General features: G+C 39.6%; 1 protein-coding gene across 2 annotated transcripts in view; it reads left to right on the plus strand.

The window, feature by feature from the left end:
* CLUAP1 (clusterin associated protein 1) overlaps nucleotides 1–15300 on the plus strand; it is a 71599-nt gene that overhangs the window by 18720 nt on the left and 37579 nt on the right. For both annotated transcript variants that reach the window (XM_049791661.1, XM_049791662.1), the window contains exons 6-8: nucleotides 3547–3630; nucleotides 5697–5830; nucleotides 7022–7163. In XM_049791661.1, coding sequence (XP_049647618.1) covers nucleotides 3547–3630; nucleotides 5697–5830; nucleotides 7022–7163 — 360 coding nt within the window. The remainder of the gene's footprint in view (nucleotides 1–3546; nucleotides 3631–5696; nucleotides 5831–7021; nucleotides 7164–15300) is intronic.

The following is a 15300-nucleotide window of genomic DNA, read 5'->3' on the forward strand; positions in this document are numbered from 1 at the left end:
CTTGTGCAATATGGGCAAAACTGGCTTCACTTTAACTTTCCGTATCCTGTAGGGAATGTCCTTTCAGGCTGTGCTCTGTTCTGCTTGATTGGGCAGTCAGCTAGTCTTTGATTAGAAATCCTTCTTACTTTGTAATGATATTCTCATTTCCGAAGAAAACGAAGTTTTTGAGTCTAAACTAGCCAACTAATTTGTTAGTACTTCCAATTGGTTTTGTCCAAAGTGAGATTCAAACCTTGAAGAATTGAAGTCTCAGCCCTTCCATGCAGCACCAAATATTAGTCCAACCAGGGAGGATAAATAATGCCAACAAAAGGTGTCTCTTGTGTGCCTTCATGTGTTTTCTTTAATAACTGTCAGCTTTAGTTCATAAAAAATAATTTTACACTTGGCTTCCCTGATTTTTAATTAGTATTTATCATGTAAAACTACAGCCAGGGAGCTCGTGGACACTTTGAACAGGAAGCAGGTAAAAAATCAGCTTGTTCATGAATACCTCTCTGTTTTTACATATAGGTGTTTTCTCAAGTTGTAATTAACAGGCATAGTCCTAAATTGTTCTGCTTCTTACCTCCTCTTGCCTTGATAATTTTTTTCTATATTTTTCATCTCTTCTGAGAACTCTATTTTTAATGGTTAATTTAAAGGGAACCTCTTGTGTATTATAATGTGTATTCTGATTAGTACACCTAATTGCAAAGAGTACATTACTTTAAAAGAAAATTAAGGAGGCCATATTTTTCAGCTCAGTTTCATTTGCACAGTTTTTTTGAGCACAAGGAATTGTGAGTACAGCCAGTGGCAATGTAATACCTGCTATTTGGACAAATTTAGAAAATTGGTTTTGCCTTCAAGTATACAGCCTATTTGTATCCACAGATTTAAGCATGAACAGAAGAGCCTTTGTGTAAAGCCAGGTTTTAAAAATCTCAGTTGTTGTGTTACTGCGTATTTATATTGGGTAAGAAATACTAGTGAGGATGAGTTGGGCTGGAGGAAAAATGTCCTTTAGTTGCTCATGTGTGGAGTCAGAGGTAGTCAAAGTGGTTTTGTTAAATTAATTTTCTTTAAGTTGCTAATGGCTTAACAATGTTTAAATTAACCAACTCTGCTATTTTGAAGTAAATGTTTTTCCTAATGTCTTCATAATATTTGTGGGGTATTTATTTTTCTAATAGGATCTGCCTTCCTTTTAATCCTCTTCTGTATGGCCAGTTGCAAGGTCTTTTCTGAAAAGACATATTAAAAATAAGTTTTCTCTTTGAGAGTGTTCATAGGAAAACAGGAAATTGCCCAGTGATGGATACCCAGGGAAGCTGTTACAAACATCCATTAAAAATTTCTCAACAGCTTTGCTACCCTCAATATATATTTATTTTTCAAATATATTTCCATTATATATTAATATAATAGTGCACTGCAATGGAAGCTGTAACAGTCCACTTGGATTTTCCTCTTGGTCTGTTGGGGTGTGAGGAGGTTAATTGCCCTGACCCTCTCCTTTTTTCAGTTTAGTCATGATTCGGCAGTCTGAAAATACAAATTTCTGCTTTTACACTGCTCTTCATTGGACTGACATGTTTTTCCAAGCAGGTGTGACTGTAGGACTGAGCCTTGTTCTAGAAAATGATGTGGATTTCTGCATGAAGGCTGTGGTCTGTACATGAAACTTCCATGGGTAGTAGAGAGAAGGTAGAAGAAGAAAAGATATTAAACTTGTATAAATTATTCTACCTTAATAGGGTAGATCCTCACAAGTATATATAAAACCCATCAGTTACCCTGACCCAACACACACTGCAGTGACTTGTGCCTGTTCTGTGGGTGTTGTACCAGGCTACTGAGAAGAAATTGATAAAGGAGTTGTTTATAATTAAAAACTAAGGTCCTTGGTGTTTCTTTTATCTTTTGAAAGTGGGAAGGAAAATAATTTCCTTACCCCTGCTGAGTGATAAACTATTTTTTTTTAAATATGTTCGCTCTGTAGCAGAGATCTCACTGTTGCCATCAGAAGAACCAAGTACAGTTGACAGGAGAGTGTCTTTACCAGGCTAATCTGGCTGCCATTTCAGTTCAGCCAAAGTCGTCACAAATAAATAGACATTTTGTTGAGCTTGTTAAATGCATAATGTTCTCAGAATAGCTACTGAGCTACACTATTATTGTGCGGTCTTCCTCCAAAAGTGTCTACCTGTGGAGTTATTCAGGAATATCTATTGTGCAGACTCTTTGTATCTTATTTTCAGCCAAATTAACTTTCTGCTGCTTGGAGCTTGTATTTCTGTGTGGACAGGAGAATGTTCACAAGCACTTTAGGTAGCGTAAGCTGTCACTGCCACCAACAGATGTAGCTCCTGTTGCTATCCCCAGCATAATATTTCTTCTACTTCTTTTCCTGTGCCAGAAAAAAACGCCTTCGTGTGGCATGTGGCAGGCTCCTTCAGGGAACTGATCCAGCAGAGGAATAAGCTCAGCACAAAAAGCTGCTGCTTTTGGCTGGATGAGCTCCCTGGTTGGGTTCACTGTGCAGCTCCCTGAACTTGAGTTGGTTGGGAGCGAGCTAAGCTGCCTGTGCTAGTTGCTTGCCTATGCAATCTGGAGTATCTGGCATGGTAACATAACAAAGTAATTGTATCTGCTTTCCAGAATTCATCTTGTAGTAGGCTGGGTACAGCCTGTTGCAATGTGTATAAAGCATTTTTAGATTCTTAGTCAGATGTTCTCTAGAGAGATGCTATTTCCATCTTTATCCACCTGTTACCAAATGGTTTGCTAACATAAGATGATTTTAAGGACATGTAGCTGCAAAAATCTCCCTCTTCTCCTCCCAGTAGCAAACAAGTAATCCAATGTTTTCATATAATGACCAGGTCAGTGTTGTCTTACAGACAAGTGCATGCTGCATACCCCTAAGCCCATCTGTCCCCAAAGCTGCTGAAAGTGGAAGAGGTTTTTTCATCCTTTGGGATCTAAAGAAGGATCCCTGGGTGGTTTCTTTTTGAGGAGTCTGAACCACTTGGTTATCAGAATCAGAGAAACCCTTACATCTGCATCATCTGATTTTCATATGGGCATAGGAGGCACCTGCTGACTGTCCCAGCTGCCTGGCAGAGTTAGATGAGTTCATAGTTCTTGTTGCTCCACAATTTTTGTGATACTGTGCTCATCTACCTAAACTATTACTTTCACAGGTCGTGTTGTAAAGATGATAAATCTTCTGTGCTGTGTTGCATAACTTGCTTAACATGTAACAAACAGTGCAGTTTCCAAAAATCTGCGTTCAAGAATACTTGCAGTTCAGACAGTAGCACTTATCTTGTTTTGAAAAGATGCCTTAATTGCTCAGAGTTAATCTCAGCCTCACTTAACTGACTTTTTCATCATCTCCTGTTCTTTAAATCATCTGAGCCTTGGTGAATAAACACCAAATCCTACTCCATTTGTTATGCAGATGATTGTATCATTGTTGCTTGACCACCCTCAGTTCTGCACATATTAGTTCCTTTGTGTAGTGTTTAAATATATTGATGTATTTTTATTTCATAGGAAGCAAGAACAGAATCTATTGCCAGACCTTTGGAGATAAATGAGGCAGAGAAGATGATGAAAATTGCCATTGACTGTGTTCTGGTAAGCAAAATGGTATTTATTTAATTGGAAAATCATCATTCCTCTCCTGCAAGAAGAACATAACTCTTTTTATCAACAGCCTAGGGTTAAGAGTGCCAAAGCACACATCACCTTCAGCTGGCTGGACCAAGTAGTGCTGCACCTGGTTAGTTAATGTAATGTTGAACTTCATTTAACGGCTAGTGCAGTCTTTGGTCTTTAGGTAACATCAGATGTGTGAACACAAGTTCATCAAGGCAGAGGTCAGTTTGTGATGACTCCTTGTGTCATGGTAATGAATATTGTCACTGATGATCCTTGTGGTTTATTTGGGAAACCTGTTGCGTTCAAAGTGAACAAGCATGTTAATTGAAACTGATAGCTTTCCTGGCTGAGTGAATGAGGTGTTGGCACAGAGATGATTGTGAACTGGCAGTCGGAAATCACAGCCTGCAGCAGAAAGGGTAAATGATGCTAGCAGCAGCACCTAGGAGAACATGTTGAGATCCACTCTGCTGTCACTGTCACACTGCATAACTGTGTTGGTTCTATGTGCAGAAACATTCCTCCAGTTGACGCATCAAAGAACTGCCTCCCTTGGCCTCTGTCCTGGGAGAAAACACATTTTAGTCATATTCCCTGCCTCTGTTAGGAGCTCAGTAGTAGCCCCAGAAGCTCTACAGAAGGGATAGAAATTGCCCAAATCAGCACAGAAATCTACATTCCCACCTTCATTGTCTAAGCCACATAAACTTTGCAGAGTCAGGGCTGCAAGGGGTGTACCTGGTAGCTCAAAATGTGCTGGTATGTCTGGAGTTGTGCAGTTGGGCTCTGGAAGCAGGGTAGCTGAGCTGGCCAAGGGGTGAGAAGAGCTGGCACTGTGCTAATTAGTGCCATACCAGAACATTGTTATGGTTCTCCCAGACTTGGCAACACTGTCCTTGCTCAAGAGCTTGGTTTCATGTATTTCTGAACCATTAGCTGCACTCACAGCCTCTGTGCAAGTATGGCCGTTAATTAAATCCTAGTGATTACTACAAGTTATTTAACTGCAAACTGTGTCCAGTCCAATTGTATAATTACAAGGAGTGGAGTTCCAGATTTAAACAGCCAATGCATAATCAATAGATACTCCAAGCGATTTTTTTCCTTATGTTTCTGCTCCTACTCACAGTCTATATGAATTCTAAATGTTGTTACTATGCACTGCTATTCTCTGCAGTAGTGCTAATAAACTAACTGCAGCAGGGTAGAGCAATTGGCTTCTTGGGAAATAGCGATAACACATACCTCAGCTGGTTTAGTTCTGGACCAGTTAATGAAATGACTTATTATAGCTGAGCAGCACCTTACAGTTACTGCTGGAATTTCAGCAAGGGTGAAGTCCTCTTTCTCTCTCTCTCACTCAAAAGATGCTCATGGTTTCCTGAGCATAAGCACACTTAATGTACTCGGCTCGTTTTAATAAACTGGAATATTCCCGCTTCCCCCTCCTGATTCCTGTAGCACGTGTTGTAATGTTCAGGATGCTTCCCAGATTTTGAAAAGATGGATAAAGGAAGAATTAGAAGAGGATGCAGATATTCAGATAGAGTAAGTTCTTTATAAAGAAGTGACCTTTATCTTGAAGAGGAAAAAAAAGAAAATTATGGAAACCTGAAATTCCCTAAAATAGTACCAAGAAGTAAACGCATTTCTCATCTGTGTTTATTCCAATACTCCTCATTAAGAGATGTCAGATTTTTTTTGAGGAGGCTTCTTCCTATCTTTTACTGCTTTTGCAGTGAGAAGGAAAAATAAAGCTAAAGCCCAGGGCAAGCCATGGCTTTTTTTTTTTTTCTTTTCTTCTTCTAGAATGTCTGGAAAAAAAATCGGGTATTTTAAATTCGTAAATGTCCAGTTAGTTCACTATCCTGGCCACAAAGAACTTTTTAATTTTCATTGCCTGGCCAGTTTATGTTCTAGCTCATTGTTACAATATTATTTGATAACATGAGATGTGAGATTATACAGAAGAATGTTCAGCATCTGAAAAATAATTCTAATTATTCCAGTGCAAGCCATGGTTCACCATCCTTCTCTTTTAGGAAGAAGTCCAAAAGACTAAAGACATGTTGAATAATGTGGCTTTGGATGAAGCCAGTTTGGAAGCCAAGATTGAAAAACGAAAATTGGAACTGGAAAGAAGCCAGAAGAGGCTACAGACTCTACAAAGTGTTCGGTAAAGATTATGAACTGATTATCTGCTGCATAAATGAGTGTTAGCATAAATGATGGAACTGTGCATTGTTAATGCTTAGAGTGACAAGGAGTGAAGTCTGTAATGAGACTGAGATGATGGCCTGTGGAAGAGATAGGTTCTCTTCTCTAGAAATGCCCACTCTGGATTGTAATTGTTCATTTTTCCATTACCATGTATTTGAAATCAGAATTTCAGGGCTGTTAAAAGTGGCCAGAATGTTATTTGTTGGGGTTGCTTAATTGCTGCTTGAGCTGTACAAAATGGTCAGGTACCATGTCTTTTCATTTGTCATTAAACATAGATTGTGTCAGTTAATTCTCCGGAAAATGGCAACTGGTGCAAACATTCCTTCTGTTCCCAGAGGCTTCTAGCATTCTTAGCCACCAAAAAAAAAAAAGTTCATTATGCATCCCTTATTAGGATCAGTTCCTCTAGGCAGTGATACAGCCTGCCATAAAATCAAGATGTTCAGATTCATGGTTTAGGTTGATTTCTTGCCCTTAATTAAACTGCAAGTTTATACAGTCTACAAGATCATGCTCTATTTTTGACCTAATATGAAAAGAAAAAAAAAAAAAGGAAATATTAGAAAAATGATTGGTGGAAGGAATGACATTGATTCATATACACGTTTTGATCAGTAATAGTTTGGAGGAAGTGTATTAGGTAGATGTGAAGCAGCAGTAGTGTTCTTTGGGGTGCAACAGTTAGCCCTGTAGTATAAGGACATCATCATTTATTGGTGTTAAGTCTAGTTACGCTTGTAATGACAAAGCACAGTTTTGTAGCAAGTAAATCTCCAGTGAAGTAGGTGATTTACCAGCCGTGCCACAAGCTAGTTTTTTAGAGTCATAAAACAGCAGGATAATTAACTTTGATTTGCCTGCTAAAGGGGCCAAAATGCTGCCTTTCTGCCTGTTTGAAGGGAAATGGTAGTGGGTATACAATAACCTTTCCTTTGCTACATGTAATTTTTTGCAGGATAGCTTAATGAAGTTTTTTGTCATATGCTTTTAGTCTCTGAAGTAGCGTGGAACCTTAAAAACAAAGGTCCTTTTAGATTGGTTTAGTAGACATGGAAAGGCAGCTGCAAAACCAAAAATGCTCCTTTCAGAATTCTGCATATATGGGTCAATATTTTGCTGAGTAGTTTGTGCTTGTTCTCTCCAGTCCTGCTTTTATGGATGAGTATGAGAAGATTGAGAAGCAACTGCAGAAACAATACAGTAGTTATCTAGAAAAATTCCGTAATCTGACCTACATGGAGCAGCTCCTGGATGACCATCGACGGATAGAGCAAGAGATGTTTGAGGTAAGACAGCTTAGAAATGCTCAGCAAGCCTGTATATCCTGTAGTTCTTGGCCTTATAACAAAAAATGTTTTAATACCCTTTGCCAAAGCAGTACATTACTAGTTGTAGAGCCAGCTCTGAGTGACTGCCAGTTTATTGACAATCCAGTAAGTGTGACTGCTCTTGGACAAGCGTGATAATACAGCTTTATTTTTTGAGTTAGTGAAGTTAAACCAGTGTAGTGATGCCCCTTTCCAGTCTCTGACTCCCGTAACTCATTTTCAGTTGATGTTTTTTGTTCACGAAGAATGTTTTCAGCATTTCTAATCTTCCTTTTCTTTTCTTACGTACAATGTATGTGCTAAGAGTTGTTAGGCACTTATTTTTATCGTCTGCCAACAACTGATGTCTAAGGGTTTCTCAGCACACGGCTCTTCAATTTCCTCATGGTAGCCCTCTTCAATGAAAACAGCAAAGCGTATCAGTGAAAAGATCAGATATGCTGGAATCCTCTCTCACATACTCTGCAGTTTTGTTTGGCAGAAATTCTGTTTTCTGTTGACTTGCTGAATTGTATCAGTTCAGTGAGATTCTCTATTCTGTATCCTGCTGGATAATCTGTATTTGTATCTCATCTTGCTCCATACTTTTCTTTGGGTATTTATTGGACTGCAGTGCTTTCAGCCAACCTTTCATTCAGCTTCCTGTAGCTTCATGTTTAACTTGGCTTTTCATCCTTCTCACAGTCATTACCCAGTGTATCTTCTGTTCTTCATTGAAAACATGTTTCAGTGAATGATCACCCCTTGTACCTTAATACTGGTGGGTGTGCTATATGTTGAGTTAACCAGTGCTTCCTCTTTCTGGAATGTCCTATCTTTCATACGCAGATCATGTTTTATTTTGTCAACACAACTTACTCTTGTTCCTGGCAGAAATATGGCAGAGCTATGCATAATGTTCCTTCTATCTGGCTGTGACTGCATGTTTTGCTTTTGCTGTGTCTGTATGTGTCTACTATGTGAAAACAAAGTAGTTTGACCCCAAGTTTTTTAGTCTTCCTGTTTAAAGTATTCATACCTGTGTTTACTTATAGTAAAATTTTGTGACCTGTGCTTAGGCTGCAAATAAGGCTCAGTAATTTTATAGTCCCTCTCCTCCTATAACCTGTCTCTCTTGCATCTGTGAGGTATCTTTTTAGAAAGCCTTGTCATTCTATAGAACTGATGGTCCTGAGAAGCCTCCCCTTTGATGATTGCCTGCACTCTTTTCCTGCGTGTCTAAGCCGCACAGTACAATGTACAGGGGCCTTCATAACCAGGCTTCAGGCCATTCTGCAGTCTGAAGAAAATATGGTAATTTCCATCACCTTTTGGACATAGGAAAAGGCACACTGTATTCTGTTGAGAAGTCTCAAATATTCTGCTGCAGTATTTGCTTGAGGGATAAAATAACCTGTCTTCTAAAAGGTAACATGGGCATTTGACAACTTGTTAATCATTCTGAACCAATTTCCCATTAACCTCCCTTTGTATAAGCACTGTCTCTGTAGATGTTATTTCACATACTTCTAATCTGTAGTCAGCTTGATATTTTCATGTGTCTTGTTTTATGATGTTCTAGTTCTTCCCCATATTTCTGGCCAAAAAAAAGTCCTCAATTAAACCATAATCTTGAAATGAAGCCTAAAATCTGATTTTGCCCTTCTGTTCAAATGCCATTGAGACTTAATACCGAAAGTAGAAATGTTTTGAACTGAGCTACCTGAAACTTTACAAATTCATGCACAGAAGTTAGTAATGAGTTGGCGTACAGGTCTTCAGGGGTTTTTTGTTAAAAGATAATAAGACAAAGAAAAAGCCGTTGTCATTCAGGGCTGTGCTCATGCTTAGAATATGGAGAGCACTTTTTATTTTCCTTTGTTTCCTTCTTTCTGTGACACACCTGGAAATCTACCCATATGGTCTGGCTTTTCATTTGCTAGGATCAGCAGGTAGCAATGCTTCAGCATTGTGCAGAATTATAGAGTATAAAAGCTTGTGACAAAAAGATGTGGTTTTTCTCCGCACACTTCTATCACTTGTTATATGCAGTATGCGTTAGCAGGCATCAGAACTGGAAACGTCTTTAAGACGTGTTTTATGCTAAAAGCAAAATGCCATCAGGTCTTCTGCATTTGGAATGCATTCTTGCATGTCTGGTGATCTGTGTTTGGGTGTCTCTAACTATGACCTCAAGTGATCAAGTTACTTGTGCTGAACCCTGTATCTGTTAAATACATTGTGTTAGCTTAAAGCAGCATGAAGTTTACCTGTCAAATCTAGTTCTATAGCTTGAGCTTAACCCTGAAAGTATCCTGAGATCATTTCATTTCACTTCCTGTATATTAGTCTGTTAAATCTCTTCACTAGGGAGTGTTTGGGAAGACCAAAAATAAAAAGGTGAAAAAAAGGTACATTTGACAGTTGTTCTTCAGAACTGGAGAGAGAGCATGGGGATTAAGAACAGAACATTGGAGTATCAGAAAAACCTTAGAATATTTAAAGGATGAGACTGTAACCATCTCTTTGTGGGCAGCAGTACAGTGACTCAAGTAGCCATGACTGCTTTGTTGTAGAAGCTGTTGCTTTGGTAGAAGAGGAGGCTATGCATGTGTCTCTTTTACATGCAGCTTTTCAGGAGTGCTGGAGTCCAACCTATTATTTGAAGTCATTATGAGATATCAGTGCTCAAAATCAGGCTCCAGGACTTGGTAACTGAAAGAGGATGAAGAATCTGGGTCCCAACTAAATCAAGAGACTTGCTGGTGCACTCCTATTTCCATACCACTGCGGGGACTTTTATATTTTTTATTTTAAAAAGATGATGCACTATTGAATCCATTTCAGATTAGTCTCTTGCCAACCTGAACACCAGGGTATTTCTCTCGCTTCTTCTGTCAGTCTTGATCTGCTTTTCAGCTGGTGCTTCATTGCCTTTGGCTACTTGTTGATGAAGCAAAACTGTGTGTCATTTATTACATGCTTGGAAAAAAAAGTAGTTTGCTCCAAAGTGATGCTGCATGTTGTCCTAAAGTTTATCATCTCGTGTCATTTTCAGAATCAACAGAGGAAGAAGTAACGAGCATAATTACACTTAATCCATTTTAATACACACTCTCTCCAACTGTCAAAAACCACTGAAAATTATGTAGATATTTTTTCAAGCCTGATTTGTCTTTTGTTTCACCAAACAAATCTTAATTATCTTCTGTAGTAGAAGTGAGAGTCAATTCTTTTATCATCGCTGTGTATTTTGTTAAATAGCTTGCCGGAAAAAAGCAACAGCAATGTAATTAGATTAATCCAGCACTCCGTGTACTGTTCAGTACTGAGGAGTGATTCCTGGAGCCCTTTCCTTGACTAGGTGCATGTTTTTAGGAGGAATTTTTGTTCTGATTGAGAGTCCATTGCTGAATAATGAGACTAATCTCTAGTGCACTTAGACTCAAAGTTGTTTTGGTACCCTGCTGACGTTGCGCAGCTAATGACCTGGGCCAGAGCGCACTTCCTAATTAGAAAAGTGATTTAAAGATTGTACCCAAGCACACAATTTTAATTAAGTGACATTGAGCAGTTGAAACACTCCAGCCTCTCCTGCCTCCAGTGCTGGTCATTTGTGTGGATTTTTTTCGTTTGTTCTTTCATGTGGTAGGTGTACAGTTGCATGGAGAGCAGCACTCTGTAGCTCCTGTTATTGTCTTAGGCCTCCTGTTCCCTTTGCGTACCGGTGTCCATAATAATGTAGAGTGGTGGTTGGAGAGCAATCGGCAGGAGTCTCCTGCCAGGCACTGGACTGAGAAATCTCTCTCTGTGTTAAAAGGAACTTAAAGGCTTGGTGTTGAGCCTGAACCAAATGAATTGCCAGAACTGAACAGTTAATTGATGATGAAATTGCCACCTGCAGAGCACCTGCCCATTTGATGTGGAAGCCCATGTGACATGTATGAAAAAGATGAAATTATTTGTCTGTTACCAACCCTCATCTGTGGAGATATCAGAAGTCCTCACGTGACTCCTCCTTCGAGTGAGCTGCTCACACTTACTGACAAACTGTCATGCACTACTTATTATTGGACCTGAGGAATTTAAATAAGGGTCTTTTGTCTTTGCAGTTTCCTTAGCCTTTTTTAATTTTCAGTCACCTCTTTTATTCTGTTTCTGTTCTCTTGTGCTGCTCATGGAATTAATCCATCTTCTTGCATTTCTCTGCAGAAGCAAGGATTTATGTGCCATATCTCCTCAAAGATTTGTTCTTATTTTTCTACTTTGTAAAAAGATTCAGCACACTTCATTAATTTTTATCCTGTTTTTAAGATGAAATTGTTTCTAATGTTTAGACATGATAGCTATTAGAACTTTGGCTGCTCTAAAAATAAAAATTTCAGGGGTTTTCAGATTTGGGGGTTGAAATTTTCTATGGACCATAAATGAATGCCTCTCTTTTAAAGGACATCACAGTTCAAAAAGGCATTTTTCTGTAATGCCAGAATAACTTGCCAATATCCTTTAGCATTTGCCTTTTCTCTAGGCAGAATAAGCTTATTCTTTCTTGTGCTTCTCAGACGTCATCCCTGAAGTACTTTCTTCTTCAGCTACTTTTCCTAAGGTATTTTAAGACTGCTTTTTTGCTAGTGCTGTGAAATCTCCTCTGAGGAATACCATGAAGTGGTGGACACATGGAAGAGGGTGTTCTAAGCCACTCAGTCATTATCTTTGGTGTGGGATTGCTTAAACCATTTTTCTTTTCATTGTTATGATATTACTATCAGTAAGCAGTCCATCATGATTAAGCAAGGAAAACCCAAATAAACAGACTGTATGTATTGTGACTTTCACTTTGCAACCCACCCTCCCCAAATAAAATCCCCTTTTCATTAAACTGATGGGTTTTTTTATCAAAGCTCCATACCTGAAGCAGATGCTTTATTCTGAATAGGTACATTTGACACTGTCTCTCATGGCATTTTCCTCGAGAAGCTGGTGTCTCATGGCTTGGACAAGTGTACTCTTTCCTGGGTAAAAACTGGCTGGAGGGATGAGGGTTGTGGTGAATGGGGTGAAATCCAGTTGGCGGCCAGTCACGAGTGGTGTTCCCCAGGGCTTGGTGTTGGGCCCCATTCTGTTTAATATCTTTATCAATGATTTGGATGAGGGGATTAGGTGCACCCTCAGCAAGTTTGCAGATGACACTGAGTCGGGAGGCAGGATCGATCTGTTGGAGGGTCGGAAGGCTCTACAGAGAGATGTGGGCAGGCTGGATCGATGGGCTGAGGCCAATTGCATGAAGTTCAACAAGGCCAAGTGCCGGGTCCTGCACTTTGGTTACAGCAACCTCGTGCACTGCTATGGGCTTGGGGAAGAACGGCTGGAAAGCTGCCCGGCAGAAAAAGACCTGGGGGTGCTGGTTGACAGCTGGCTGAATATGAGCCAGCAGTGTGTCCAGGTGGCCAACAGCACCCTGGCCTATATCAGAAATAGTGTAGCCAGCAGGAGCAGGGAGGTGATTGTTCCCCTGTACTCAGCACTGGTGAGGTTGCACCTCAAGTACTGTGTTCAGTGTTGGGCCCCTCACTACAGCAAAGACACTGAGTTGCTGGAACATGTCCAGAGAAGGGCAGCAGAGCTGGTGAGGGGCCTGGAGCACAAGTCTTATGAGGAGCAGCTGAGGGAACTGGGTTTGTTTAGTCTGGAGAAGAGGAGGCTGAGGGGAGACCTTATCGCTCTCTACAGCTACCTGAAGGGGGTTGTAGTGAGGTGAGTACTAGTCTCTTCTGTCAGGTGGCTGGTGATAGGACGAGAGGAAATGGCCTCAAGTTGAGGCAAGAGAGGTTTAGGTTGGATATTAGGAAAAATTTCTTTACTGAGAGGGTTGTCAGACATTGGAATAGGCTGCCCAGGGAAGCGGTTGAGTCGCCATCCCTGGAGGTATTCAAAAAGTGTGTAGACAAGGTACTCCAGAACATGGTTTAGTGGGCATGGATGATGGTTGGACTCGATGATCTTGAAGGTGTTTTCCAACCTAAATGATTCTATGATAGGGATATCTGAGTTCTGCTGCACTCTAAGATACTCCTTGGTTCTGCTGCTTTTCATGTCTTTTTGCATTGAGCTATCCTATTTGAAATATTGAATCTAGACATTCCCATTGCAATGTCTGCTTACTGAAATAGCCAGACAGAAGGTTAATATGAAAAGCGGTTGGTTACAGTCTTTAATCTTCTAGCTAATGTACATTTGAATTATGACTGGTAACATTTTTATAGCTACCAGGAGAGCACTCCTGGTCCAGTGTTGCTGAATTATATTGAATATCAGATGTAAAAGTAAGCACAAGCATCTTAATCGTTGATTGCTTCTATTCTGGCATTTAGTCTGGTATACAAATATGACAGTATTGGTGCACTGAGACACACAAATCCCATAATGGAGAAATGTGGGAAAAAATAGAGTAGGAGGAAGAGGATGCACAGGGAGAGAGTAGGGACAGTGGAGCATAGGAGAAAAAGACAGAGGAAATTGCTGGCCTGAGAAATGATGGTGACACAAAAGGAGAAGATGGAGGTAGAGGAAAGGTGGGAGGGCATTAGAAAAGAGGGAAGCATTGCTGTGTGCATTCATTCCACTGAAGCAAAAATTTGCAATCCCCTACCAATACCATGGCAACTAGATCTAGGTTCTCAAAGGTACCTCTAAATGCCCTGAAGCAGTTGTGTGTCTACCTGCTCCTGGTGCTTTATTGATACTGTCTCCCATTAAAGGCTATAGGAAAACTTTCTGGGAAATGAAAATAACTGAGATCAGCTCAATTGATATCAATTGGATCAACCAACTCAGTGCTCAAAGATGCACATGTTTGTCAGGATTATCTTGACATCTGATGTGCCAGATGGGTGAACAAACTTGCTTTAGGATCCCAAATTTGGGGTCGACTCACAGCTTCAAGTTCTTCATGTCTGACAGACTCCAGAACTTTTTCACAGACTTAGGGATCAAACAAGAATTTATTAATCATTGCTTGTAGGTTTCTCTGAGCAATGGAAACATTCATATTCTGCCTTCAGCAGCCCATTAATTCCTTAGCAGAAGAGGTAAAGAGGTTCCTTGTGCATCAGGGCTTAGTGCTACACTTGGATATAAACCCCCTGCATAGGCTACTCAGTCTAGTTCTTCCTTGCTGCTGTTGTAAAACTGTGCTAATTCTGTTATATATGAAATACTCTGCAATTGGGGAAGAAACACAGGGAGAGTATCTACTAAGTTTTGCAGTGTACTAAGTCAGGGTGAGTTTCTCTGTCATGCCAGCAATTGCTTCTTTGAAGTATGAGATGTAGTGGCTCTTATTGATAGTGTAGCTTGGAAATCCATGAATGATTTTCACAAATAGAAATCAGACACTATCTGGTTTCTAATACTTTCAGTTCTTAGGTTGTCTCACTGAATTTCTTTTGCAGTGACTCAGCTCTAGAAGAAACATTGCATGAAAACAGTCTCTATTTAGTGTATTCTGAATGTACTGCCTTTCAGGTTTTAAGTATTCTCTTTATCCAGTTTTATTTGGTAAGAAGATAGAGTAAGTGGATTGTTCATATTATGGTCTTTCTGCCTTCCCTGTCAACCTGCATTATGCTTTTGAATATTCATAAGTACTTTAGATGTGTGAATTACGTAACACAAATCTAGCTTTAAATTCCCTCAAAATAGGAGACAATCAGATCACTTGAAGCAACACTGATCAAGCAGATAATTTCCCCCACCCCACCCCCTCCAGTGATCAACACATAAAAATCATTATGAAAAACCTTTTAATAGGTGATTAAAAACCAAGAAGTTGGTTGAAAGAAAAAGTTAAAATAACTCTTATTTCGGGAGTGAGGTTTTGCAAGTGATTTGCACCAAATTACATAAGTAGGTAATGTGAAAATAATGTATGTGAAATTTAGGAGGTTTATGCTCTGCTACTGGTACTTAGCAGCAGAGAAAAGTAGCTAGGAGATTAACATTTTGGTTTGCACAAGCATGCGTAGTCTCATGTGCAAAACAGTGAGGTTTGAGTTTTTAGATGTTAAATAGTAAAATAATTCTCAGTTTTCTAGCTGTGTAGAAACAATTTCTAGTT

Source organism: Accipiter gentilis, chromosome 33 (genome assembly GCF_929443795.1).
Source record: "Accipiter gentilis chromosome 33, bAccGen1.1, whole genome shotgun sequence".
Lineage (NCBI taxonomy): Eukaryota > Metazoa > Chordata > Aves > Accipitriformes > Accipitridae > Astur > Astur gentilis.